The sequence below is a fragment of the Falco biarmicus genome, chromosome 1 (assembly GCF_023638135.1).
Source record: "Falco biarmicus isolate bFalBia1 chromosome 1, bFalBia1.pri, whole genome shotgun sequence".
Classification (NCBI taxonomy): Eukaryota; Metazoa; Chordata; class Aves; order Falconiformes; family Falconidae; genus Falco; species Falco biarmicus.
The window spans coordinates 56,372,521-56,400,379 of record NC_079288.1 but is presented as its reverse complement, the minus strand read 5'-3'; the positions used below and the strand labels follow the sequence as shown (position 1 = coordinate 56,400,379).

The 27,859-nt window shown below is 41.0% G+C and overlaps 1 protein-coding gene across 1 annotated transcript in view; it reads left to right on the top strand.

The window, feature by feature from the left end:
* Positions 1 to 27,859, top strand: part of EMCN (endomucin) — a 55,782-nt gene that overhangs the window by 11,681 nt on the left and 16,242 nt on the right. Inside the window, exons 2-8 of the mRNA XM_056333804.1 lie at positions 5,793 to 5,861; positions 8,549 to 8,650; positions 9,061 to 9,174; positions 16,092 to 16,208; positions 22,619 to 22,648; positions 25,667 to 25,720; positions 27,312 to 27,407. Of these exons, the coding sequence (XP_056189779.1) occupies positions 5,793 to 5,861; positions 8,549 to 8,650; positions 9,061 to 9,174; positions 16,092 to 16,208; positions 22,619 to 22,648; positions 25,667 to 25,720; positions 27,312 to 27,407 (582 nt within the window). The remainder of the gene's footprint in view (positions 1 to 5,792; positions 5,862 to 8,548; positions 8,651 to 9,060; positions 9,175 to 16,091; positions 16,209 to 22,618; positions 22,649 to 25,666; positions 25,721 to 27,311; positions 27,408 to 27,859) is intronic.

The following is a 27,859-nucleotide window of genomic DNA, read 5'->3' as shown; positions in this document are numbered from 1 at the left end:
TAGAGTGGGGTGCCATTGTGTGTTGCGGTTTGTAGTCCTCTAGAAAATAAGAACACACTATTGTTCCTCTTTTACTGACTGGAAAATGGGACACAGGGAGTGTCTATATAGTAAAATGCATAGAAATACCCAAGCTGATCTGAATGAGGCAGATTAAGTTCCAGGAGCTCCATCTAAACTGATTAAACTCTATTGTTCAACATAGCCATTCCAGGGAGGATGGAGCAATCTCTACTCTGCAGTCATAGCCATTTACTTTGTTTGTGATGATACATCCAAGAGAGCTATAAACTGGCAAGCTCACACACTATTTATGGTAGCACAATAATACCTAGTGTGGATGCCACAGACATCCAGGAAGTCGGGTGGATCCTTGGAGAACTAGCCAGCACCGTATAGTTACAAACCACCCATAAGCATCAGTGGCAGCTACTTTAAAGCATCTTTGTATCTGTGTTAGCAGAATATTACCCTGAAGCTGTGCAGAAAACGGATCCTGGGTTTCCTGAACACTGCTTGTAGCACTCCGCCTTCTCCCCCTTGACTGGAAGTGCAACCTGGGCCTCTGCAAAACATTGCTGAGGAGGCAAGCCCAAGAGCACCTAAATGCTAAACCTCACCAGGTAGAAGGCCCATGTAGAAGGCCTATCTCTATTTTCTTATCAGAAATTAAACCTTAAGTTTGATCCCTAAATTAAGATGTTCAGGTGCACTTGAGTTCTGTTTGGAGGGCTTGAGTAGGGTTTGAGCAGCGCCTAAAACTTGCTTTTGTTCTCTGCATATGGAAGTGGTGTTTGTGCAAGACTGGTTGATGGGAGGTGAACCACTCATGTAGGCATACCCTAATTTTTTATATTTTTTTTTGAGGATGTGTGAACATTTACACAAAAATACATTACAAAAGAAAAAATAAATTTATCTCAAGGTTTAAGGTAGAAGGTCACGAACTGGGAAAGAAATATGGGTGAGGAATGAAAACAGAAATAAGAGAAGTGTAAGAACTACACTGAGCCTGAGGAAAGATCAGAAAGAATGAAGAGATGAAGCAGCAATAAATGAAAATGAAAGAGAAAACATAATAGACAACAGAGCTCCAAGGTAAGAGTAAACAGGTCGTGTATATTGTCAGCGAGCAGCTATTTATTGAGAACTCTGAGAATATCAGTACCAGCTTTTCTCACAAGGACAGCTATAACTTTCTCCAGAAAGGGCTAAATGTCAGATGAAGTGTACAGTCTTTCCACATATACCACTGGAGGAGCTGTTACAGGAGGCTCTATCATGGTTGTGGGGGATGGCAGAATTCTCATTTGCTTCCTGGGAAAAGATCACTATTTATTTCTGATGGTGTGGAAAGATAGAAATCAAGAAAGAAACTGACTTATCTGTGACTTGTGCACAATTGCAAAGGCCCAGAGTCACACAATCAAGCATAATGTAACATAATATACAATAACCAAACATAATATAACACCACCACCTGTATGTTCTGCTTTATAGCCTTGAAGCAGGGAATTAACACGTACAGGTTTCCTCAGGACACCTCTTTGGTAATTGTTCCCAGCTACAGCCTTTTGGGTATTGGTCTGGTTTTGAGTGAGAATATTTTACATCCTCATCAGGAAAATGGTTAAACACTAGCTTCTGACTGTTAACGCCATCAGCTTGACACGGGCACTGGAAAACCTGCAAAGTTTCTAATCCAAATTTCCCTTGCCTGTTACATTTAGTTTCATCCTTGGTGGATATAAGGAGAAGTTTATTACTTTGTTGCAGCCCCTCACCTACTTGAGTACTGTTAATCATGCCTTCAATTAATCTTTCCCTCTCTGGGCTAGCAAATGCAATTTTTGCAGTCCTTCCTGAGAGGTCATTTTTTTCCTAGACTCCTGATGATTTTTATGGTTCTCCATTAACACCTGCTCCAGGCATCCACCCCATTTTCAATGTCCCTTCAAAGCTGCACCAATTACTTCAGCTGTGGCCTAACCAGTGTTCAGCTGAATGGAGGGATTTTAATATGAACATATGCTCCTGTCTACCTAGTGCACGGTCAAGTGAAAAAATGTCAAACAGGCCATTTTTTTCTGTATTCTCACTCACTATTCTGTGACTATTCTCACAGTCAGTATTTCTGTAATGATAGTGACTTTTCCATTAAAATAATTTCTTTTCAGAATCAGGTATTTATCACAAACTGGACAGCATTTAAATTCAGTAATTCATGTAATGAATATAATCAATACATATTTTGAACAATCTATTAATTTTTAAAAATGTTTTTGTTTTGACTTTTTGGCGTTCGCTTTTTTATTAGCTGTTTCATGTGGTGTTTTAAACTTAGTGGTTTGTGCCCTGTAGTATCCTGTAGTGTATAAACAGAATTACTGATTTAACATCATGCAGACATTTCTGCTTTTTTTCTGTCTTGATTATAGCAATAACTGGCACCTAATTAACACAAGGTCAAACCCTGATTATCTTAGTCTTCCCAGTGTAAAGGTAAAGATAATGAGAGAGAGGGGGAAGAAATTGTGAGAGCTCCAAGCTCAGACCTTGGAGACAGAAGCCTGCATCAAAAGCTGTAGTTTGAGGACAGCTGTGGCCGTTGGTCAGCCCTGGCTGAATTCAGGGGCTACTTCTGAATTTTAAAAAAGAAAGTAGGTTCAGTGTTTCAGTTCATTCATTTTGAAATCATGTCTGAAGACCAGTTACAAATGATTGTACTGTTGTTTTAATCGTAGAATAAATTACCATTTAAATGCAAGCCAGAAAATACAGTAAAGGGAAATTCTATGAACTTAAAAGAAAAAAACTCAACAGTTACTCTTTTTTCATTTGGGCCTTGTGGCCATGGATCAAACGTTTTTTGAGCACTTCTTAATTTCTTATTTTTCACTGACACTCTTACTGTCTTACTGTCTCTGGGCCTTCCTGCCCTTCCCCTCTCATCTTCTTCCTGTCCTGTTATCTTTCTGCCAGTTTTTGTTATCTACTTTCAGACAGATTTTTTTTCCCCCTTTTGGATCTTACCACCACCATCCCTTTGTTCAGCCCAGTGTCACATCTGAGCACATTTTAGCTCTGTGCGTGTTCTGGAGACACAAGGGTGCTACATCACAGGTTACCCATGCTCTTTTGGCTGAGTATACTGCCAGCAAGCATGGCAAATGAGAGAGGTTTGTGTATGGGAGCAATTGCTGAGTAGATTTTGGCTACTCCCACGTCACAGTACATCAAGGTGCTCTCTTATCAAAGGGATCACTGCACCTAAATTTGCCAAAACCCAGGCAAGTGTAACTTTACTTGGTTGTCATTCATCTGAGCCTGCAGCCAACCTGACGTGAGCAGAAAAGTGAATCTTTCTGTCTGTTTGTCTAGCAACAGTCTCTAATGGGCCAGAATTATGTTCTCAATCATTTTTGATCTCTTGCTTTTATCCCCCATAGGATTCTACTTAGTCACAACTTAACACTGCAAATAAGAGCATAATAAGCCACCAGTTCTAGCACTTCTTTTAATCAACCAGTTCCCCCCAAAATCCTGGTGAGTTTTAAGCATTTTTGCATGTTGATTTCAACTTGTTTTTAAAGTAGACTTAATTATCCATCATTTTAAGAAAACAATTAATTCATAAACACTATTCTACTCTGCTAATCAAATTTACCTTAGTTTATCTCTAGCCTGTGATAAAATCAGCAAATTGTGAATCATAACAAAAGTGTGACTTAAATTCTTATTTTTTTTAGCTTTAAGAAAACTTCAGCCTGTCAACATGGTTATTAAATGGAGTGCCTTTAAAGGATGAATTATCTAAGTATTGCAATGGGCTTTCCAGAAAGTCATGCGGAGTTAGGGGAAGAGTGAGTTAGGGAATGAGCTAATTGGCCAGCTAGTGCATTCAGCTGGTGTTACAGTCATGGTAGTTACTGGGAGATGTTATAACAAACCATATGAAATGTAGGCACTGTTGAAAAAACATTCTGTTTTAGTGCTGTGGCCTTGTGGCATGGGGAATTACAGGAGCTTTGTCAGCAGCTCATAATGAGAATGAAGAGATGGAAAAATGCTTGTTATTTAGGGAAACAAGACCGCTTTTTCGTCTATTTGGATACGATTTGTTTTCAGAGTATTTCAAGTGTGGGTTATAAAGCATTATTCTGACTGGTTAACTACATGGCAGGAAAACCGGTATTTTAAGGGGGCTGTGCAGAGCTTGACTGTGTTCACATATCCTTGGCTGGGGCAGCAGGAGGCACGTAGGGAACTGGTTTAATTTGATGTGGGATATGCCCATATCAAACTGGGCCATCACGTGCTCTGACAAGGCATTATGAAGGCAGCAGCATACTTAGAGAGGATACCCAAGAAAGTGGGACTCACTGGGAAGAGGCAACATCCCAACTAAGACTCATTACAAATGCACAGGTGCCAAGAAGGCTGATAACACACTGCTTGAAAAGGAGGTAAGGGTTCATCTGACTAGACTTTAATATGTGCCTGCAGAGCTCCTGCAATTGCATTATGTATTTTTTTTTCCCAGGTTAGATCTGTGACTCTGGCAGGCCTCGGGTGGTGCTCGTGAAATGTTAATCAGAGCGCAGCATGCTGAGCAAAGGGAACAAAGCTGACTGTTCTGCCCTGTATCCAAAAAAAAGAGAGAATGCCAGGAGATATTACCATGATTGGAGTCACACAAGAATAGTGACATGCTGTCCTGACTCAGTTTTGCTATGTCTGTGTTACAGCATGTTAATGCAGCATGACAGAACATCACACTCCAGACCTGAAAGCACTGGAGGATTAGTTTGTGCTATTTTGCTCTCCCATTCAGTCACAGAGCTGATCTCTTCCTTCCCAAATGTGCCCATCCTTGTCTCACAGCAGTGTAAAATGATTGAGAAATGCCACTGTTTCTGACTCAATGTCAGTTTTTCACCCCCTTCCTCACACCCCTAACTAAAACATTAGTAGAAAAATACAAAGACTGAAAATCTTATTTGAAGCCAAAATTCTAGTTGAGTTACACTGTTACAACTTTTCAGCATAAGGAGAAGATACAGAAATTAATTTACTTTAGGTTTGGTGGGAGTTTTTTTGGATGCTTTGTAACACTGGAGACTTTCACCTCTATCTTGACCTAGAATTTTTAAGACTGGCATCATTTATTGCAGTAAACTCCCAGCAGCTGGAACACTGCCTTGAGGGAAATAGGGAAAGTCAGTCATTACTCAGCCTGGTGCTTCCCCACCCATGTTCTGTGAATCCTCTTCTTCTCCTCACATACAGGGATTAGGCTGACGCTGAAAACCCCTCCTGAATTGTTTGTACTAGCCAGGAAGCTAGTACAATTTTGCTCCTCCAAGGCAGGGAAATAGGTGCTTACTCCTGCAGTCAGTTATTTTAGTTAATCCTCCACCCTGAAGACCCAGAGCAGCTGTGGTTGTACTCAGGGAGAGGAGGAGCTAGAAAAAATACCTGTAATTGCCTCAGGGTTTTTTTCCAAATTACTCTTACAGACACTAATACCTGTTGGAAAATGACCCACAGTCCAAGGGAGGATACTGTAGCAGATGTTCCCTATTACAGCAGTGAGGGAAAAGCTAAGAGATTTAGGATACAGCTTGAAAAGATTGCTAGAAGAGTTACATGATTTGGTTGCTTTGCTAATAGGCTTCTGAACTTGATTTTCCAGGAAGGTCCATGCTGCTTTCTGCCTTATATGTTTATGTAGTGCTAAATAGATCTGGAAGGTGGCTGAAGTAATGAGATTCTTTCTGTGTTTATTTCAGAAGACAGTAGTCCAGCCAGTACCACCGTCAATGCAACCGTTTTTGCATCAGCATCAACATCAATAGCTGGTAAGAGTTCAAATTTGCTGTTATGTGGTATTCTGAAGCTCCTATTGCCTTTTTACCTTTCAGCTTTTCCAGGTGCTGGGAGAAATTAGGTGAATTAATTCATGTAAGGTGATCATAGAGCAATGTATTTCCCTGGGCCTCTTATAAAACTCTGTTGATAAGAAAGAATTGAGAGGTCTTAGTAAGGAGAGAGTTAATTTGAGCAGGCTGTATTTTTTGTTTCAAGTGAAAAAGGCTGAAATTCTGTGAGTTCCTGTGCTCTCAAGGAGTGGTCCAGGCTTGATCAGATATTAACAAATTAGCTAAGACTCATAGTTCAAGGGTTGTCAGATTAAGAATAATTTGGGAAACAGCACCAGTTAAGGGCTATGGCAGCAGGGAGTAGCTGACATGATGGGTGTTGAGTGATGGAAGAGGACACGAACTTTGATAGTAAAGAATTACACAATATATGTCAATGTTGGGTCTCAGTTAATAGGAGACAATACATGTGTATAAAGCTGTCGTTTGCAAAAATGCTACTGATAACTTCTGAAGCTATTATTATTATTATGAAGCAGATAACTGAAGCTATTATTATCAAGATTCACTTTTGGGGACAAGGTGGTGGCACCAGTGCCTTCACTTTCAAAAACTACATTCCTTTTCTCTTTTGTTTGTGATTGTTTTAACTAGATCAAACTTAAAGTCCTAAAACTATGAAGACTTAAAAGAGAAAATACCTGCTTCAGATGGTAAAAGCCTGTGATTCTGGTTTACATCTTCAACCGACCCATTCAGTTCTCTTTATTCTGTAGCTTTGTAGCTATGAAAAATCAATACTGACCATATTTCATTCATGTGAGCTAAACAACTTCTCCTTCATTAGCCTGAATATTGAAGACTGTTGCATTTAATAAGTGATGGATGTGAGAGAAGAAAATTTGGACACAGGATTCTATTTTTTGATAACTAGAGATGCTAATGAGTCTGGTTTGGAGCTGAAAGAACTGAGATGAATATGATGTATACACTTGAATTGCTAGTAATGGAGGTGAATAAGATGCAGCCAGGTGAAATATGCATATGTTATGTTTATTACAGCAGAATAATTAGTCCTTTTCAAATTGTATTGCAGTTCTTTTATGTTTCAAAACCCCTGATGTTCATGGCTGTTTCAATAACATTTCATAAAGGCTCAACACCTCACAGTGAATGAGCTCTTGCAACGTTTCACTGAAATTTCTCTTGCAGCTTTTTGTCACAGAAGGGAAAGCAGTATTGTTATTTATGCCTATGAGAAAAGCATCAGAAGCCTGCTATGAGATTAAAGCACTTTGTGAGTGTGGAGCAAGGTCTGAACCATGCCCATTTTTTGAGGCAATGGTATTCTAGGTGAACAGCCAGCAAACTGAAAGTGGAGAAAGAAAGTCGAAGTTATTTTTTTATATGTGATGTGAATGCTGATGTGAACCCTGCATTAAGAAGTACTCAAGTCACATGAGAGAAAATGATGTCATGATCTGTTGCTATTCTTTCACATATCCCATCCATGAAAAGTGCTAGAAGACGTAGTAGGACACATGTTGGATTGTTGTCAGGGATTTAAATGAACCTCTGTAGCTGATAGTAGCACCTTCTGTTAGTATTCAATTACAGAACTGAAAGCTGGGCTCTTAAAATTATTAGTTATAGGGTTTTTAGCTCAGATTCCTCAGCAGCAATTTGGCCAGTCTGTTCCCTTGAGCATGTGCCAGGGGTACATAGGACCTGCAGTATGCCATCCATGCACAGCAGGATGTGCTGATTTAAATCTTGCTATCACCTTAGTGACGTTTGGGCAGCTCTGCTCCCCTCTTTCTGTACCAGCAGCCGCTGGAAGTGATCCCTGCTGCCTGAGGGAGCCCTTTCCCCTCCCCTTGGCTTCCAAATCTCACCTCTCTGGAGGAGAGAACTACCAGGAGTCACCACAAAGGGCACCAAGTTCACCTTGGGGAATATCACTTGCTAGAGATTACTATTCATCTCATCCACAACATCCTAAACTCTGCTGCACACCTTGGAGGAAGGCCTACTGGATGCTCTTTTTCCCCAGAAATCTGAGTGCAGAGGAAGAAGGTCTGGAAAAGCTAGCCAAAAAAGACTCAGCTGGGGCTCGAGGTGGACAGCAGAGAGAAGAGGAAAAAACTGCACAAAGACTAGTAGAGTCTCTCCTCTTTTGGGTCTTTACCTGTAATATGTAAGCTGTGTTCCTGTGTGTCACTCATGCCTCTTTCTGGGGAGTTAACGTCTCTCCTATTGAACAGGTATGCAGCAAAGTGCTGGTCAGCAGTCTAGTCCAGCAGCACAGTGAACCCATCCACCCATGCCAGGCCCCTTTCCCCGCACCTCTTTCCTTGAAGTCCATGTGAAGCATCTCTGTATAACTCCCAAAGAGCGTATACCTCTGCTTTAGAGGATGGCTGGAAGGTACAGCTGCTGACTTTCAGTAGGCAACTTGCAGATTGTCCACTGGCCAAACTTTCCTTCTGATACCAACCATGTGCGCTTTGAATCCTCTTTAAAAATGTGTGGGTAAGAAAGTTCTGCAAGGGCCAGACTTTAAACAGAAAGTCACTGCCTTTGTGAGAGAAGGTAGCCAGAGGTATGTGATGTTTATTTATGCATGGTAAAATAAACCAATAAAGATGTGAATGCATTTCTTGCAGTAACGAAAGATGTGAACCTAACAACTTCACAAGCAACAACTTTGCAAGTGCCAGTGCTGACAGCAGCTGCAGTCAGAGCTACAAATGAATCCATCACAACCCGTAAGTGAAAATTTCTTGGAGATAATTGTTGATGCTGTTCCAGTGGTCATTCAGAAAATTAAGCAACAGTGCCTCTTGGCTTGAGAACTTTTTACAGATAGTGAACTCTTGGGTGAAACCGTGTAGGTGTGCACAGGATCTTCCTCCTGGCTAGGCTGAAGGCAGCTGCAAGCTAGGCCTTGTAATTGTATTATTACAGGCTTGTCTTCAGTGGGATGGCCCATCTATGGGACAGGGAGTGGTTTTCTTTGCAGTGAAGGGAGCTGTCCCTGTTGGTCTTCGATTTAAATGAAATATTTTTTTGATAATTTAAAACTAGGATGCAAGCATGACAGTAGGTTTGTTTTGTGTGTATGCTTATGTGTGTATACAAAATTGAGGAAATAATCTGAATGTTGTTCCTTTATTAGACTCCACACCTTCTTCACCTAATGCTACACAACAAATAACACAAGGTATAACAACACAACCACCAGTAAAAGCGACCACTACAGCAACAGATAAAAGTGACAGCACAACAAACAGTAAGTGATAATTTAATTCAGCCATTCTGATTCCTTGTACACTACATTTCTATAAAAAAGGTGTGGAGCAATAAAAGGAGGTCAGAAAGAGTAGTTTGAATTATGAATTTGGATGTTTGGGGAAGTAGAACTATTCATCTTAATATATTACATATTTTTAATAGATCTTGCCCTAGAATCTTAAACAAAGAATATTATACCTTTAATTTGTAGTGGAGGTGATCTGAAACCATTACACAGGATTTTAATCTCCCTGTATTTGGGAGAGATGGATTTGGAAGGGATTAAAATTTTTATTTTCTTCTGTGTTATTTTCTTCTGTGTTTGTTTTTTTTAAATAAGTATTTGCTTGAAAATAAATGATTCTATGTGATTGGAGTGGTGTCAGAACAGTCCCCTTTGGGGTTTTTTTATTTTTATATATGTTACAGTGGTACAATTAATTATATTCAGCATTATTATGAGTCACAATACTGAAAGCAGAGAGGTGGTACTAATTACTCTGCATCAATCTTAGAAAATACTTTTATCCCCCATAAATCTTCATAATAATGCATGTATTGGCCCAGTGCATCAAACTGAATTCCAGAAAAAGAAAATGAAAAAAAACCAACCCTTTTTGTAAAAATCCCACATATCCAGCAAGTAGCTGGATTAATTTAAACAAGTTTAACAACCAAAAGGAGATCAGATAAACTTCAGATAAAATTCAGGCTCATTTTTTTGTCTGTAAACTGCACTGTAAATGTTTTCTTAAGTCTCTTGCTCAAGTGGAGTTTTTAAATATTTGAATTATTTATATTTAATTGACTGAAAAAATTAACAGTAAATACTCCAGATATTTAACTAGGCAGTCAGGGATACACCAGCATTCTCAGAACTGATACTTAGAGCATACTGAATTGTGACAAATGATTAGAATTTGGCTTCTCTTCCCCTGATTTCCTTGTCTAAAAAGGGACACCTATGAAATGGCCTGAATGATTTCTTTGTGCAAATTCTTTTTTAAAGCCACCGCTCGCAGACCTGAGCCTGCTAAGCTGCCTAGAGAGCAATCACCTTTTCACTTAGTGGTTACGTCTTCTACTGATGCAGCTTTCCCACTATGCTTGGTGTAGGGAGTAGTGTGATTGCCAGCCTGAAGTCTTTTGGTTTGGGGCTTGGCTTTTAAATGCCAGTATCGGTGACTCACAGAATACAGTCTGGCCAATACATAAGCTCCTGAAGTGATACTGAAAGCCACAAAGAATCTTTTTAAGCTTGCATTTGTGACCCTGTGGTTCTGCCAAAAGCCACCAGCATGGCACATTGTATTACAGATGCAATTCCTAGTCTTTTTTGGTTTGGCGGAGGTTCCTGGCTTGTGGGTACCAGAGCAGCACAGCCGCCTGGAACTAAACCTTGGTGACAGGTAAAGCTCCTGGCAGAAGAAGGCAAGCTAATGAGGAAAGGCATGTCTGCCACTGCAGCTTAGCTCTGGCCACTGGTCTGCACTGATGCCTCAAAAAAAGGGTGCTGGGAGTGCAATGATGCTGGAGGTACGATCGGTCTGGGCATGAAGTTTTCACCAATGTGCTTCCTTTCTATTCCTCTTGTGTTCTTTGTTCAGTCCCTAGTTGCTTAGAGTTTTTAAAACTCCTGATTTAAGCTGGAAAAAAGACCCAAAACTTGTGATAAAAATGGCTGATAAATGAACCTAAAAACAGAGCTTACCTGCCTCTCAGTCCCCTTTGTAAAAAGGAAGACCAAATAAGACATTGAGAACTGCCCTGCATTAAAAGACTTAGTATTTTGTTTCAATGCTAGGTAGTGTTTTGAAAAACTGTGTATGTGAAAACAAATTTAAGTGTTTTTTAAGACAAAATTCTGGGCTACCTTTCAAGAAAGTGATACCCTTGGCTTCAGCACAACAGAGTGGGATGGGGGACAAGGTAGTGGCTTTGGTACTGGGCATGGCACAGGGGCTGGGCAGTTGCATGGCCAGCCCTTGCAGAAAACCCACAGACCCTTCAACCACCATCTGGCTGCTGGCTGCAGCCATCTCTCTGTTTCCATCCCACATGTTGGCACAGCAAAGCGCTGTTTGCTTCATTGCATCTTCCCAGCCCCTGCCGGCATCCCCAGCAGCAGCACAGGGCTGGGGGAGTAGTACTTCCTGAAGCGAGCACAGACATAACAAAGAGTTCTGCTCTCAAGAAGGACAGGAGAGGAACATTGCTACTCTCTCTTTCTTTTTCACTGGCACTCACTTCTCCCCCTTTTTGGGCTGGCTGTATAGGACTAAGACAGAAATTGGCAGTGCCTTTATGACACTTCAAAATTTCCTTTACTACACCTGATTTTTCATAAAAAGCAGGCACCTCTTGTTTTGTAATGGAGGCCATTGACTTCTCTGCTTCAATCCCTGCTAAAAGCTTCAGCAAATGGTCACATTCATGTAGCAGAGATTTGACAGGGCTTCCTGTCTATGTTATAATTTCTCCAGCTGCTGTCACCTTTTATTACAGATTCAGGAAAAGCCCCCAGTTCTCCATATGCTGTGAAATTCTGCAAACGACTTTCTTTTTTTTACTTTTTTTTTTTTAAGTCCTCAGTATTCTTTTCCTCTGCGCGACATAACTATAATCTCTCCCTCTTTGCCCTCCTGCCCTGTCTATTATATTGGAAGCCAGAAATTAGACTTGTCTCCTTAACCTTCTGATTTATTAATATAAGAGTTCAAATCCAATAGTTCACATTTAGTGAGAGAGTGACTTCACTTGTGCAGTCCAGGTCCCGAAATAAGAATTTATATGGTGCTAAACTACAGCAAGTTGCATCTGCAATCAGAATTTCATAACCTGGAACACTTGGAGTTATCAAAGAGAATACAAAATGAAATGCAACAAAAAATTATGTTCTTCCTCCCTCAGATATGGAGCAAGCATCTTATGCAATGTCAGTGCTCAATGTATTATACGTAAGAGTGGATTTTTGGCTGTTGTGTTTCTGATTTATTTCATGCTGCTCTCCTGGATGATGATTATTGTGGTGCAATGAAATATTAAATATTAAAAAGTGAGAATAGGAAAGAGCAGAAGAGATACTTTTTCTCTTTTTATCAAATTACTTGTAATTACAAAGGAAGCTTTACTTAAAACTACCAGAAGAGGGTATTGCTCAATTGTCCTCAGGTTGTTACCACGTTATAGGTAAACACTGAGTGTAGTTGGCTGCTGAGACATGTTAGGCAGAGAGATGTTTTAAAACATACATTTTTAAATACTTGGGGTTTTTTGCGTACCAGAAAAAGTAAAGCTGGCAGACAGCAGATGCAATCAGCTATGGGTGTAAACATTAAAACTGAGATCTGCTTGGTTACCTCCCTAGCCAATTTCCGTTCCTCTGAATGGGCATGCAGTTGTATTGGTTTTGCTGCGCTGGGATTTTTCAAAGATTTCATTAATGCATTCATTAATGCAAATTGTTTCTCAGGCTATTGATTACAGGGGTGAGGCCTGTATCTGTCTTTATGCTAAAGAGACAAGCTCAAGGGAGAATGTTTAGCTTCCTATCTGACAAAGCCCTCGTGCTGGCATTTTAACATGGTTTGGGTGCAGTTCTTCTGCCTAGTAAAGGTATTTCCTCGATTCATTGATTGGCCAAGTAGGGTTGTAACACATACAGTTGTCTAAATTCTCTGCAGTGCGTAAAATATATGCAGAGTATTTACTGCTTACTTGAAGCATCTTATGATTTCAAAGCTAGTTAAGTAATAGCCTGCTGTAAAGAAAATTTAAAGGACTGTTGGATAATGCCAAAACATATGTGGATTATATGTATGTTAAGTAGAAAATCATGCTAAGATCAAGTGAGGATATGTGTCCAATTTCAGCTGGTTAAAGAAAATGAAGGGTTTTCAGAGCACAAAGAGTAAAGAAATACCTGAGGCTCAGAGAGCAGCTTTGCAGAGCAGCTTCAGGTTCCCTGCTGTTGATTATCCCTTTGACAAATACGTGTAACACACTGTCATTTATCTTATCAAAATATGCGCAGGGAGACCTGCATCACCACCAGGCAGTTCTGCCGCTGCAGCAATCATCCCCATTCGGACATTTTTATTCATAATCAGCCGTTGACAACAAACGCATTAACTGATGATGTGAGTGCCTTTGCAGCAGCAGCAGCCACCCTTCTCTGCCGTGCTGCTTTTCTGTGAGTCCAGACCTCCCCTGCCAGGCAGGCAGAAATCTTTGCTGCAGCTGGCTGAGCCAAAGCGTGATGAATTACTGCAGCGATGTGTCAGTGGGGACAGCAGAACTGAGTCACCATGTGCCTGCGCAGAGTCCCCCGCCCGTTCCTGCACAGAGTACAGGCACCGCAGCAAGTCTCCTTGCGCTGTCTTCTCCTGTTGAGATCAAATTAAACCTTGCATAGATATGAGTTATGTCAGTGCTGCCATAGTGTATGTGAGCAGTGGCTGGATACGGATGCTTCTGTTTCCACAGGCTTTTGGCACAGAAGCTGTTCGATGTGTTATATGTGTTAAGGGTAGAGCCTATGCTGTGTATTAGGCATGAGGCTTGGTTGCTGCTTAAAAGCTGGTTCAAAGCTGCAAGTCAGCAGAGAATTGGGTTGCTAGGATTTAATCTTACGGTAGTACAGTGGAATTAAGGGAACCTTCCTCTCCAGTTTGCATTTTTTCATCTTGGAGTTGGAGAAAAATGGCACTGACTTGTACTGTAGCACATCCACTTCTCCCCTTGACACTGGGAGCACAGAGCCTATTCTGCAGTCTTGCTGAAATGCAACAAGCTGCATTCCAGGCCCTAAGTAAAAGTGTGAGTCATACCTGGTGCTACCCAAATCCCAGGAAGAATCTCACCCAGGCTGAATTAAAAAAAAATTAAATGGAAATGCTATCATCCCTCCTGATCCCCCACAGAAGCATATCCAGTGCACAGCCTGTGTTCCTGAGAACGATCTGTTCTTGCAGCTCCCAAACACAAGAGGAGCACCCAGGGCTGAGCTGCTGCCAGGACTAATAGGACGTCTGGAACGTGTGATCCTCATGGGAAAACAGCTCTCCATAGGGTTGCAAGGCAACTGGCTGCCTCCCTCCTCAGCTCTCCCACACGCCTGATTGTTTTGCAGTGTTCACAAAGTGTGTGTTCAAATGCCTCTGCACATGAAGGCTTACTGTTATTCTGGCCTTACTTTTCATTGTCCCATGCAAGCTTTTACTAACTTATCAGGGAGCCAAAAGACAGTTGCTGTTGCTGTTACAAGCCCATGCATGTTAAAGGGAGAGAGAGGTTTTTTGGATTTCTTACCTTTTTTTAAATTAATCTCAGATTCAAATTCAGCACTTAAAATTTGACTCTAAAGCAATCACAGTAAGAAAGAAAAGTGGAAAAAGTTTGCTTTTAAAGATTCATGCAAGGCTTCTATGATGACAATGCAGGAATTACTAAAGTTCTCAGATCTCTGCATTATACCATTGTAAAAAGTGAGGTAAAGGGGCCTTTTACACTTATTTCTACTGCAGATTAGGCTTGCATAATGAAGGGGTACAATGTTGAGGTTTCTGGAGGGAGTTGACAATGAAATTACGGTTCTCATCACTAGAATCCCAGTGAAAGTTTTAGGCATTAAAGCTTGGTTTGCATATTTTTCAGTACAGTTTCCTTCTATGTCTTGATCTTCAAAGTTACCATCCCTGGCTGTCCAGCTCCTCTCAGTTCCCAAAGCTGTATGAATCCCCTGAGTCCAGTGGCTTCAGCTCACTCTTTCTTAGCTTGTTGATTTTTGAAGCTTGCCTCTCCAAGGTATTGCACTTAATAAACCAGAGGGGAAGGGAAGGGCCAAGTTAAAGGTGTGTGGTGGTAGAACATGGAACTTTGGGTGTTGGGGTTTTTTTCCTAAGAAAAGGGTTCTTTGAGGGGCCAATCTGGTAATCAGAATTTCTGCATAAAACATGGGATGAAGCATTCCTCAAGATTCACATGTTGTGTGTGAATGGTGTTGCACTCGTTTGACTAAAACGTTTTGAAGTTGTTATGTTCCAGTGTTTGAAACTCATATGAAGAGGCACTGCAAGTAGTTTACAGCTCAGTCACATCTCTGATTTATATCAGAAAGGAAGCATAAGGTTACTCTTGGGCACCCATATGTTTTATTCAGTAGGCACTGTCCTGCCTGTTGTTATGCTGAGGTTTGAGTGTAGACGTAGGAATTATCAGCTGTGCTGGAACAACTATCAGCTATGCTGGAACAACTGAAATTCTTTCTTGTCATTTGGTGACCTTCAGTTCCACGGGCTCAGGTGGTGCCCTGCACCATCGTCTTGGACTCAACTTAGGCTGCAAATCTTGTGACACAGATGGCCTTGATTCTCTATTGACTGTGAGAGAGCAGAAATAAGACACTTTCATTTTTCATATGTTAATTTTCAGGGATATATTATTTCCTAGGCCTTAACAGCACAGAACGAAGTAATTAACTCTGCGCTTATTTACAATCCCTAAAACTTTTTATGATATCACGTTATGTGACAGTTGTGGCTGAAACATGCTGCTTTTTTTTTTTTTAATGAAGGTTAAAGATAGAGGGCAGTAAGCTAGCTTCGCTTCTGCTCATGTTGCTGGTGGTGCAAGACTGTCTAGTTATTTTGGGCTCCCAAATCAAAGCTCTAGGCTGTCTGCTGGCCCAGATGTGAGGCTGTTTCTGGTGCTAAGATGTTCTTTAAAGATGCCTTGACTATGCCAGCAGTAACAACTCCGTTGGGATGGTTCATTGCTTGTCAAGCAGTTACCAGAAGTTGTTTCTGGCCTTAAGTCTCTTCTATGATGGTGGAAGCATTTGTCTGAGGGATGGTCTAAGATCTAATACAATGCTTATGCAGGTGTATCTAACCTGAACATCTGTCTCATTTCCAGCTACACAAGCAAGTGGAACACCATTGGCACAAAATGAGAGTTTGGGTGCTTCAACTACTATGACATCGTCTTTTACAATCTCTCTGCAAAAAAACACTTCTGCTCCTGGAACCTCAAGTAAGTCTTGAAAACATACACTCTGTTTTCTTATACAAACAGTTAAAAAGATGCAAATAGTTTCAAATCTCTTTTTCATTTGTTGTGCATTGTTCTGTAAGGAGGGCCACCTCCTTATTCATGCAGGGTACACTGTGTCCGTGTCATCTAGCTATGAAGTTATAATGAGTGATGGGTGAATTTCAAAACATTCAGTTGGGATACTCAATATCATTACAGGAAGATATAAATTACAAAAGATAATAGCAATCTTTATATATGCTGTATGTGGTCATTGTGTAGCACAGACCGCCAGAGGAGGTCATCAAGATAAATCCTCTGGCTGCAAAGCAAAGGAGACAAAGGAGAAAACAGCTATAATTTTTACAGTTTTTAATAAATCTGGAGGGCAAGTTAATGCATATTACCAATTAAATGATATTGTTCAAAATACAACATGGTCACATACAAGGTCAAAAAGATATTAATCCTTCCCAACTCCAGTCTGCTTTTATTGTTTTTCTGGGTGTGTTTTTGTGTGTTTATCCACTAAGCCACACTGTGGTGAACGTAGATGCCAGATCATATGACTGATAATTTCTTATGCTTCTAACTGGCTTAAATTTCCTAGACTTTGAAGAATCACTTATTCAGGGTTTTTTTAAGGTCTCTTGAGCCTTCACTTCACTCAGTACTTTCTTTCAGCTACTCGTGTGTAAATCCAATAAGGACACAGATTTTGTTTGCGTATCCCAATTATTATTAATGTGTAACATCCCCCAAGGGATACAAGACTTTTTACAACCTCTGGATTGTGTTTGTGGGAGGTAAGCATGCATGTGCACTGTGATTTCTTCCTCATAGAGGATAAGATTGGATATAAAGGTGGTGTAATATCACATGCTCAGTATGCACTGAAATGCTTAGAAGCATGCAAAAAGATATGATAATAAGCTGTCTAAGGAAGCTGGGATTTTTTCATTTTTAATCCAAGGCCACTAATTTAGAGAGGATTCTTTGCAATTATTTCAATAAGCCTATGCTCCTTAATGTATATATTGTGGTCTTGTAGTTACCTGATTATCCTGTTAGGTTTGGTGTCTTTTGGCAGACACATGCATGGTATGGAAAATGTACCATTGGTATACTGCAATAAAACAGTAAATTACCATGTTTTTAGTTGAAAGGTTCCCTCACGCAGGTAAATTCTCCAGGTTGAAATGAAATTGTAACATATATCTGGCTATGGATCACACATTGAGTTACCTATTGCATTGTTTGTGCAGTTACATTTTACATCTGACATTTACCCAGAAAGTTTTACAACCTTCCTTGGGACTGTTTGTGAAAGTCATCATCTTACTCAGCTCACCTTGCTGTAAAACCAATAAATGTTCTTGAACTCAGGGACTACCTGAGATGCCAGTACTGCAAGTGCCTGGCTGAGAAATAAAGGCCCCATCTATCCAGGGGGAGCGAGTCTAGGTGCTTGGCATAGCCAGTACTTTGAGTTCCCATAAATCTGCCATTTCAAAATCGCTTCTTCCTGTACCATGATTTCCACATTTACACCTTTCCTGTCTCCTTACAGCACCAGCTCCTTGCTTCTTTCTTGCAGCTTAAATACACAAGAAATCCCATTACTCACCCTGATGACTTAAGTAGCTTACTGAATGAATGCACCTTTCAGCCACCCTTGCGCCCTTGTTCTCTATGTTAAAGACTTTAAGAAAAAATTGTTTGATTCCCTCTAAACAGCTTTTTTCTCTTATACGCAATCTCTCAGGGCCAAGGGAAGCCATATGCTACGCCCTAATAACTTTTAAAGCAATGCAAGTGTGAAGCCGGTTGTTTCACTCTGTGCTGAGACTAGAAGAAATGCTGTCTCTCTCACTGTCATTAGATTATTTTTTCCCAGCTCTTTCAAATTTCACATTCAGGGACTTACATAGGGGTTGGATAGCTTTTGTTCACCAGATCAGCGGCTGGTATGCACAGTGATGCTGGTGTTGCAGCCCACAGGGGACAGCAGAGATCACAAGCTGAAGGCACCCAAGCCACAGCTTTTGCGTGGGAGCTCAGGGGAAGACAAATTAATGTGAGATTGATCCAAAACAGAACGTTTCTATTTGGTGTACTCAACCAAAATAATTCAGCTGGCTAACCTCAGTGCAAAATAATATGTGTAGTTTTGAGTCCACTTTTTTTTAAAAAGGCCATTTTGGTGAAAAATTCCTTTCTTGCTGTAGAAAAACAGGGTGGGGAAAAGCATATTTTGAAGAGGAATTTCCAATCAGCCATATCAAAAGATCAGAGTGTGGGATGAGTGCCACAGTGAGCTGGAGAGCAACTGAAACGAGTGGGAGAGCCTAGGAAAGAACTTGGAGAAACATCAGAGAACAGTATTGCTGTATTAAAGAAGATTGAAACCACCAGCCATGGAGGAGGGGCTGCATAGTGCTCACCCAGGCTAAAGAAGGCAATAGAGACTGTTTTAGCAAAGAGAGCAACCTGCATGCGTGCCATTGACACATACACTTCCTCAACTTTAACTCTGGCTGCACGTATAATATACCTCCTACTCATTCTCCACCTCCACAGATGATTGCTTTTTAATATTTAATTTTCTTCTTTTGTTTAATTAATGAAAAATAAGAAATTTAATGGATCAGTCAGAGTCTAACTACATCTGAAAAACTACAAGTAGTGTAGTTTTTATTTCTGTGACCTAAACAACAAAAAATCCGTAAAGCAGTATGAGCTTAAGTTCACCCAGCAGGGTGATAAGATCAGAAGATCTATTATAATAAAGTGTCAGATGAATCAACCTGCTGCATCTATTGATATCTTTATTGCACTCCTCCAATTATAAATCCTACTCATTTGATTCACAGGAGGCATCTCCCTAAGAAAAATTTCTACGAGTAAGACAATGAGGGTTTGACTCCTTCTGTACACAAACTGTGTAGGAACTCTGGATAGTGATATTAGGTAAAAATTACCTACCATATCTTCATCTTCTTCACAAAGAGAGACACACAAAAATCAAAGTGTCTGAGAGATGGAAAATATAGCAAAGCCTCAGTTAACGCAACTACAGATCTATAGCATGGTCAGGGCAAGGAGGGGTTTTGAAGTTCTTAATTTTGCTTTGATTTATATTGTGGTATCCCCTCTGAGTAATCAGCCAAATTTATTCATTTGTTTTGCCAGTGAGCACAGTTTCATGTGGCTGCCCTCCAAAAACAGAAGCAGCAAACTGCAGGGTATCCAGGCTGCTTAGGTAGCAGTCGTTGGAGAACAGAGTGGGGAGAGGTTATTTATTGGTCTCTTTCTCCATCTGTCAAGCTTCTAACCAGCACTGAACTGACTCAGGCAGGTATTTTCAAATCAAACCACTGTCACGCGCCAAATTTTTTATCCTTTTCCTCCTTACTGAACAACGAGGATTCAGCACACCCAGTGTTGCACACCTCACTTTTCATGATGAATCTGGAAATCTTCCCAGATTATTTATGCAAAGCATCTGCCCCCTAACTCACAGCCCCAGAGGATGTGGTAAGCTCTGAAGAGGCAGCTAGAACAACTACAGTAACTATGTTAGCAAGTGAAATGCTGCCTTTCCTTCTACCTTTCCCTTTTTTTTAGAACATGTGACCCCATCACCAAAAAGGGCACTGGATGGTTATTTAGAAAATGCAAACTGAAAGCACCTGCTGAACCATCTCTGATAAGCACAGCATTGTGTGGCAGGGGTGAGCAATTTCTGAACAGAGGGTGAGCTGGCACCTTGCTTGCATACTGGAAGCAAGGGGAGAAAAAGAAAGGCATGAGATTTTTCCTATTTAATTTTTCATGCTTTAGCTGAATCTGGGTGACATATCTTTGCAAAAGATGCTTGTTTTATTGTGTGTAGATGTGTGAAGTTTTTGAAAAATAACATAAGCTCAGGAGGCTCCGACAGTCCTTGAAGGAAGGACAGGGGGCTGCTTTCATGTTTCCTACCTGGGATCATTTCTGCTGTCTGTGTTTACTGAAGTGGTGAGGTCTGGCCAGGGCAGCAGCGTGGGTTTGGGTTGTGCCTATGGGTACTGAACCACAGGTCACCCAACCTTTCCTGTTTGCAGAGCCTGTCACCTGCATACAACTTTGACAAACCTTAAGTCTCTGGGGTGAACTTTGGCTTTACATGCTTTTTCTGTTTATTTTTTTTGCTCTAATCTGATCCAAGATGGTTCACTTTGTTGGTGAGAATGAAGGGAAAAAGTATAATTATGTTATAATCCTTGTGGGGGGTGGGGGGTGAGGGTCTTAGGAAAGCTCAGCTCTCCTCAGGCTTGGGAGACAAGGTTTGAGCTTTCATAGAGAAGTGACCTATTTGTAAGACTTGACAAGGTCTTCTACCTTTCTCCAAGGATATGCACACACAGGGCTTTACAGTTTGGTGTATTTTTTCCATGGGATCCCACTCCTTATAGGTTGAAGGAAAGGCATTATTTGGGTAACAAGCAACCATATATTTGGATGTTTCCTTAATGCCAGGTATGTGTCCTGCTGCATTCTGCACTGTGTTATTTCAAACCTCCTTTGACAGGCGAATAATTAACTTCAGGAAAGCTTTTCCTTGGCTTTTGTTGTGAATGTTGCCCAAACATGCTATAAACATTGCCTAATGAATCATCACAGGGATCCTCTCTGAGGAAGGTGACATTGGTTTTTGCAGATGGACTGAGGACATGATAAAGGGCTTAAGAAAGAAGTCTCCTCTGGACCCTAGGAAGCCAGGGCAAGATAATTGTGTACCTTCAGAATATTTAGCATTACTAATATTTAGTATGTTCAAGAAGAGCTCTTAACTGCTGACTTCTAAGCACTTGGCTTTTCAACCTGAACGTGCTTTTCATGCATATTTGTGATCAAAATGCAGTTAAAGCTCTGTCAGATATATCATTAGCAAAGTTTTTATTTGCACCCCAGTGGCTCAAGTGATCCATTTTTAATTGGGTGTAGAGAGGAGGAAAAACAAGAGCAGCCATTCTTGTTTTCAAAGTACATTCACAGCAGTAGAATAATGTGCTTCCCTTCTGTTACAGCTCCAGTGGTAGTAGCTGTCTTTGTACAAAGCATCAGTCCACAGCGCAGAAAGTGCAGCAAGGGCATAACGGTGGATTTGTACTCCCTGGGGATCCCGGTTGGAGGAGGAGCACTGCAGCCCAGGGCACTCAAGGGAGAGGCTCGATGCCTATCCAGAGTTACAGCTGTCACACCGCTCCATCTGTGGTCTCCCAGCCTGGAGGATGTGTTGGTGTGTCACATCCTCCTGGGGAGCTCCCAGGGCAGGGTCAGATGCACTATGTTCCCCACAGATGCTGTGTCAGCAGTGAACCCTGAAAAGAACCAGTGAGGGGGCTTAAAAGCCCTACTGGTGCCCTACAGTCTAGAGAAAGGTGATCAAACACTGTAATTTTAACCTTAAAATAATGAGCAGCTGCTGAGGATATAGTCCCTGAAGGATTTTTTTCCATGGTAGCTCCAGTAATCCAGTGTGAGAGGCCTCCTCAGGCAGGCAGAGTGCCAGTCACTTGTCCCTGGCAAGAGAGTCTGTCTTGTACAACAAATGTTTTGCTGCTAGTTCATGCAGGTGGATAGTCTTGAAGACATGGACGAGTTAGGTGTCCAGCTCCCTTTGACTTTAGAGAGATCACAGAAGAGATTTAATGCAACATAATAAAAATCACTGTGGGAGAATTGTCTGTGGTTAGCCTCCAAGTCTCAAGTATTCATGGTTGCCTTAATTTCCAAGCCTGCTACAATCTAGATGCACAAAAGCAGCAGCACACTAACTAAAAGCTAACAAAAAACTTGTGAAGTGGCTGGGGGAAGCTGACAGTAGTGAGCCAGTAAGCATGGTGTACAGCACTCTGCAAGGTCCATTTCTTCCTCATTACCAATGCCTTTTGCTCCTGCTGCTCGGCAGTCTGCTAGCCAAAAGCACCAAGATAATTAATGAGGATTCATTTTTAAAGGATTTTGTGACACTTGAAGACATGTCTCAATTAGGCATTTGAGTTTCTTTTATTAAAACACTTATTTGCCAGTTTAATGCCAGCTATTCACTCCCAGGCACTTATTTGGTTTTGGCAGGAGGAATGTTTTAGGAATGTATCAATTAATTTGGGATTTTCTTCCTTTGAGCAGAATAGCTAGCGTAGGCTGAGCTTTGGATTCTACTCCCTTTTATAATGGACGTCTGCAGACTTTCACAGCTCAGATTTTCTGGGCTTGGGAACAGTGTCAGTGTGTCTGTTCTGGGGCAGCATTTCTTGTGGGGTTACTGAGCACATTGCTGGAGTCTGCCAGTTTGTATGCTGTGAAGGATCTGGACATCTAAAACAGATACTAATAAACATGTTCCTTCTGTTTTATTGCAGGCCTTCACGTGAGCTCAACAGAATCGAAAAGTAAGAGCAACAGAAGAGTGTGCTCTGTGCACACTGGTGAAAAGGGCTGGCGTGGGGTGGGAGGGGGGCGGCCTGAGGAAAGGAAACATTCAGGGAACAGGGAGGCTCTGGGGGAAGAATGAACCTGAAGTGTAGTACAGAGAAGCAGAGGAGTGATGCTCAACTTGTAGCAATGAGTAAGTTTGCTGTGATTTCAGATGAATGCCATGTTGGACTATCAGATACTGAAAAGAAAACAGGGTGGGAGCACAAAAAAAAATTCAGGCCTGGTGTGCTGCAATGGGAAACTGATATAAATAGAGTGTTTACCAAGGAGATTGTTCTTGTCAGTGGCTCTTATTCCTCGTCCTGTGCTTAGAAGCAGCAGGTCCCAGAGTAAGGCAAGAGTTTCCTGTGCTAGTGAACCTGTAGGGTCCCATTTTCCTTTCTCTGGGCTTATCAGGAAACAGTTTCTTCTGTACTGATCCCTGCAGTTCTTGCTGCTGCTGCCAGCAAAACCTGCCCCCCTGTTACCGTGATGGATGTATTACTCCAGTGAACTGGTATTCTGATCCCAGACATTCCATAGCTGGAAAATATCTTCCAGATTCACTTTCCAGATTCAGAGAAACTAGACAGGGTGGGCTGGCTTGTGAGAAACTTTAGTGAATGAAGTGGGTAACTGAGTTAGAGGTTTTAATTCCTTAATCCATTTCGTTCATTCAGTAGTGCTTCTTTATAGCCATTGTATTTCTTCTTGATGGTCTCAAGTAGTTAAAATATTGTTCTTTTCTGCATTGCTCACATCTTGGTCATTTGTAACAGAGAACTAGGAAAACAACCAGGATTGGAATCCTCAGTTTTTCTCCTGAGGAAATGCTGCACAATGCAGGGATACACATTCATGTTTTTCAGTGTAATTTGTTTCTGTTGACATTTTCAGTCAGTATCCAGGATAACTCATTGCCATGATAATTGCCTGCTTGCCCTGTATATCATGTAGTATATCAGGTAAAGTAGCAAAAAGGGCAGTAGCATTTCCCTGGGAAATCTAAAGCAATCACATGGAGTTATGAATTCAAAAGAATTATTTCAGTCACTTGATGATGGCTCACATTTTCCATTCTTACATTATCACCCCTCAGCAGACAGGCACTATGGGAGAGAGAACTTCTGTTGTTCTTTTCTGTGATTTTTCAGAGATAAGGGTATCAGACAATGATTGTTTCCTGTGCTATAATATCAGAATGTCTTGGCTGTGGCTGTTTTGTTTAGTCATCACACAAGCACATAGTAAACGATCATTTTTCCCTAGGAGGTTTCAGACTTCAACTAGAAAAATGAAAGGGGGGGGGGGGATAGGGGGTGGCAAGGGAAGAAAAATAAACAGAGAAGCTAAACAATCCATCCAAAATTCACACAGCTACACGAGCAGAACAAAAATGAAAACATGGCGCTCTCAAATCTTTCCCTTTGCACTACCAGTCAATCCAAATAAATTTTTAAGTAGGACCATGTGGCTCCTAGTTACCTGGAAAATCCAGTGTACTGGCATATCCAGCAAACCTATGGAGAAACTGGCCCCTGGCTGTTCTCTGCTTTTCTCCTCTTGCACCAGTAGACAATGTACTTTCACATATCTGAACAGACTAGTATGTTGTGAGAATGGGAATATGGACAAAAGGAGAATAGTGGAGAAAAAGCAATCACCAAAACATTTCTCAATAGCAAGCTCGAGTTTAAAATCAGTGCAGCAAGGAAGAGGGAGTCCTGCACGGTTAGGACAATCAAACCTTGTTTGTTACTCTTAATTCAGCGATCTAGAATTACAAGTACTGTCTATACAAAAGCCTCTGTAAAATTAGGGACGTATCATTCAGAGTCTTTGGAGAACAAAATTGTATTCTAGGTCTCAAAATTACCCTGGGAAACTTGTTTTAATGACTCAATTTCATAGCTTCCACCCATCAATTTGAGCCTTCTTCTGTTCTTTGGAAGAGGAACTGTGCATCTGTACAGGTACGAGACATGAGCGGATACCTAAACAATGGATCAGAGCCTCCAATAAAACCTCAGTGGCTGCTCTCATGTTCTAACTACTTATATATGGAGTTATACTCTCTGCTAGGACCCCTGCTTAAGAGACCACGTTCCTCAGGAACCTTTCTTTGAGAGCCATTCTGATATTTAAATGAGCAATGGAACACTTGGCCTTGCATCACATTTTTCCAGCTGGTCAGCTTCTTCAGTGGCAGTAAGCACACATCTACTCAAGCCTCTACTCAATACAGAATACAATCCTGTGTGCTGTATAATGTAACTAGGGCAGCACCGATGTCTAGTTTATCTTTTTTCTCTCTGGAAGTTCAGTGATTGTTTTTCTACAGACTGTATGCCACAAGGTAATAAATATTTTGGGTTGTTGATACCTGACAGAAATTCAGATTAGCACCTGAAGGTAGAAATGCATTCCTTTAAACCCTGCCCTAAAAAACACCCCAGAGGCTGCCAACACTTATTGCTGTTCCCAAATGTGGCAGAGAGCATGCACATCCCTTTATAACACTCAACTCTCAAGAAAATCGCTAGCTACTAATATTGCAGTTCTTTGGACTTCTTAATCTACTATTAGCACTTTTTTTTAATCAGCAGTGAAATATTTTGGTCTTTCTTCTTTTGGGGGCAGGTCTAACTTTCACTCTCTTGCTTGTTTATTTGCTTGTGAAGAGTTCTCTCCTAATGTCAAACAGTACCTTAACCTCCTGAAAGTGAAAAAGTTTGTAGCTTATAACCTGTAAGCGTGTGTTTCTTCTAGGCAACACTAGATAAACTTTTCCACCTCTCTTGCCAAGTCATCCAGGTATTATTGAGAAGAACTATACCTGTGGAGCACCAAATGCTCCAGAACAGGGGCCACAAAAGTTGTTTTGGGAGGGTAATTTTGGGGAGGGGGTGGTGTTTGGGGATTTCTGACAATGACATGTTAGTTCTGGCAATAACATGTTAACCTGAAAGGCAATATTTCTTTTGCAAATCTAGCTTTTGACAGTCCTGGAAACAAGAAAGTGCCAGGGAGTGATATCCACTATTCTAGTGAGTGTTCCTACTTTATTGTCCCGCTTTTGAGTTTTCAGTCCATCAGTTTGGCTTTTGATGAGTGATTGGAGCAGCAGAGAAATGAAGCTGGCAGTTTTATTTCTATGCTTACTAGACATAGACTCTATAAAAAAATTGGTTTAACTGTTACAAAACTCCTCTCAAAGAGAAACAGCTTAACAAGGTGACACCACTGTCATTTGAGAACAGCATGATAATTCCCAAGGATTGATTTGAAGTAATAAACCGGGGTGGGGGGGTGGGGTGGGGGGGAGGAAGTGAACAGAGTCATCTCCTGTGAGAGAAGACAAAAGGAAGCATATGAAAATGTTGATCATATACCATTATGAGTACATAGTATATGAATATATTGTTATGAAAGTATTATATGAAAATCTTGTTCATATTGTCATGAGAGACAAGGACTAGGAGGGAGTCTCCTGAAGACTCTTCAAGCACTTGATATTTGCATAAGGCATGTTTCTTAATATTTTATTTTAGTATTATGCATCTCTAGGGCAGGAGTGTTGCTGCAGATCTGCTATTCCCACCCGAAGTACTGGCTTAGCAAGATATGTTTGATGTTTTCCCACTGCAAACTAGTCTCCAGGTTCTTCCTCTAGTTCCATCGATGCACGTGCACATCTATATGAATATTCAATATTAATTGCATCAAGAGCCATCAAAGATGATACTTCAAAATACCGGGTGGCCGTTATGGCTAATGCTGTGGAAGGCTGCAAGAATGCAGCTACAGCCTCCCCTGACACAGGGCTTAGGCCAGCAGGCAAGAGAGAGGCTGTTAAATGTGGCTGATAGCTGCCAGAAAAAAAAGACAAATAGGGAGAAGCTGAGCTTATATATTTCCCCGGGAAAGCTTCTCTTCATTACATAATTCTTTCCTTTTTGCTTCTTGGCTGGGAAACACCTGTCAGGAAATGGCAGATGGTGGGAAATAATAAAAGGAAAGAAATGTCCTCATTTAAAAATGAGATCTTGCATTTTCTATCCCTGGTTGTAACTGCTGTGGGGAATGTTACTGAATTATGTAACTCCTCAGTGTCTTTCTGGGTGTACAACTTTAAAAGAGGAATAATCGCTTCAGTTGCTGAATTTCAGATGAGTCTTGTTTTCAAAAAAGAGGAAAAAATAAATTGCATGTATCAAAGATTTATTCCTGAAACACGACTGTTTTGCAAAACCTTTGGGGGCCACCAGCACTGGGGGTGAATTGTGCATATTTTGATCAAGACTATGGTGATCCCAGTGGGCCAGGTGCTAAAACTTCACTCTCCTGCAGAAAAATGGGTGAAACCAGCTCTACAGGGCAGCGCAAGTGTCAGGGAAGGACTAAAGGGTGGGGGAAGGAAGGTGTCTAAGTCCTCCCTCCACAAGGGCTGTGAGCCTGAGGCTCAGTGGGTGTGGGAGGAGTAACAGGAGCAGCAAGTTGCCCTGTTCCAGAGGAACTGCTCATGTTTGGTGTTGTAGAGCTGGAGATGCCTCTCGCCTTTGTGTGTGTGACTGCCTGTACATGAAGGCAATGCAAGCCAGGGGCAGCAGGCAAAATTATGTTGTCCCTCTTTTCCAGACATCATCCTGCCAATTGTCATCGCCTTGATAGTCATTACGCTCTCTGTATTCTTGCTGGTGGCTTTGTATAGAATGTGCCAGAAGAAAACTCCAGGTATTTGGTTTGCTTTCTCTGAAGGTGGGGGAAAAGTGCTTTTTATTATTATAAGATCTCTGGGGTTTTTTTTACATTACCTCAACCATAGATGTTGCACTATGATAGGAAAGCTTCTTGTATTTCAAAGTATTTTGCCTGAAGTAGGAAAGTAGCACTTCATTTTCAGAATCAGTAGGAAGAACAGAGGGAGCAAAAAATCTCTCTGATTTTTTGAGAATGTATAATGCTGTAAAGCTTTTTGTTCACACTTTTGCAGCTACAAAGAACTAACAAACAGCAGTGCTAACACAATCAGTCAATTGGGCAGAAAAAGACAGTGAAAACTAAGTTTAGAGATATTGTTTAACAAAATTGCTCTATTTATTTTATCTCTCTTCTAGATACAGGCAAAGAAATATCAATGCTTTCTTGTAGGAAATACCTGATATATACATACATATACACACATA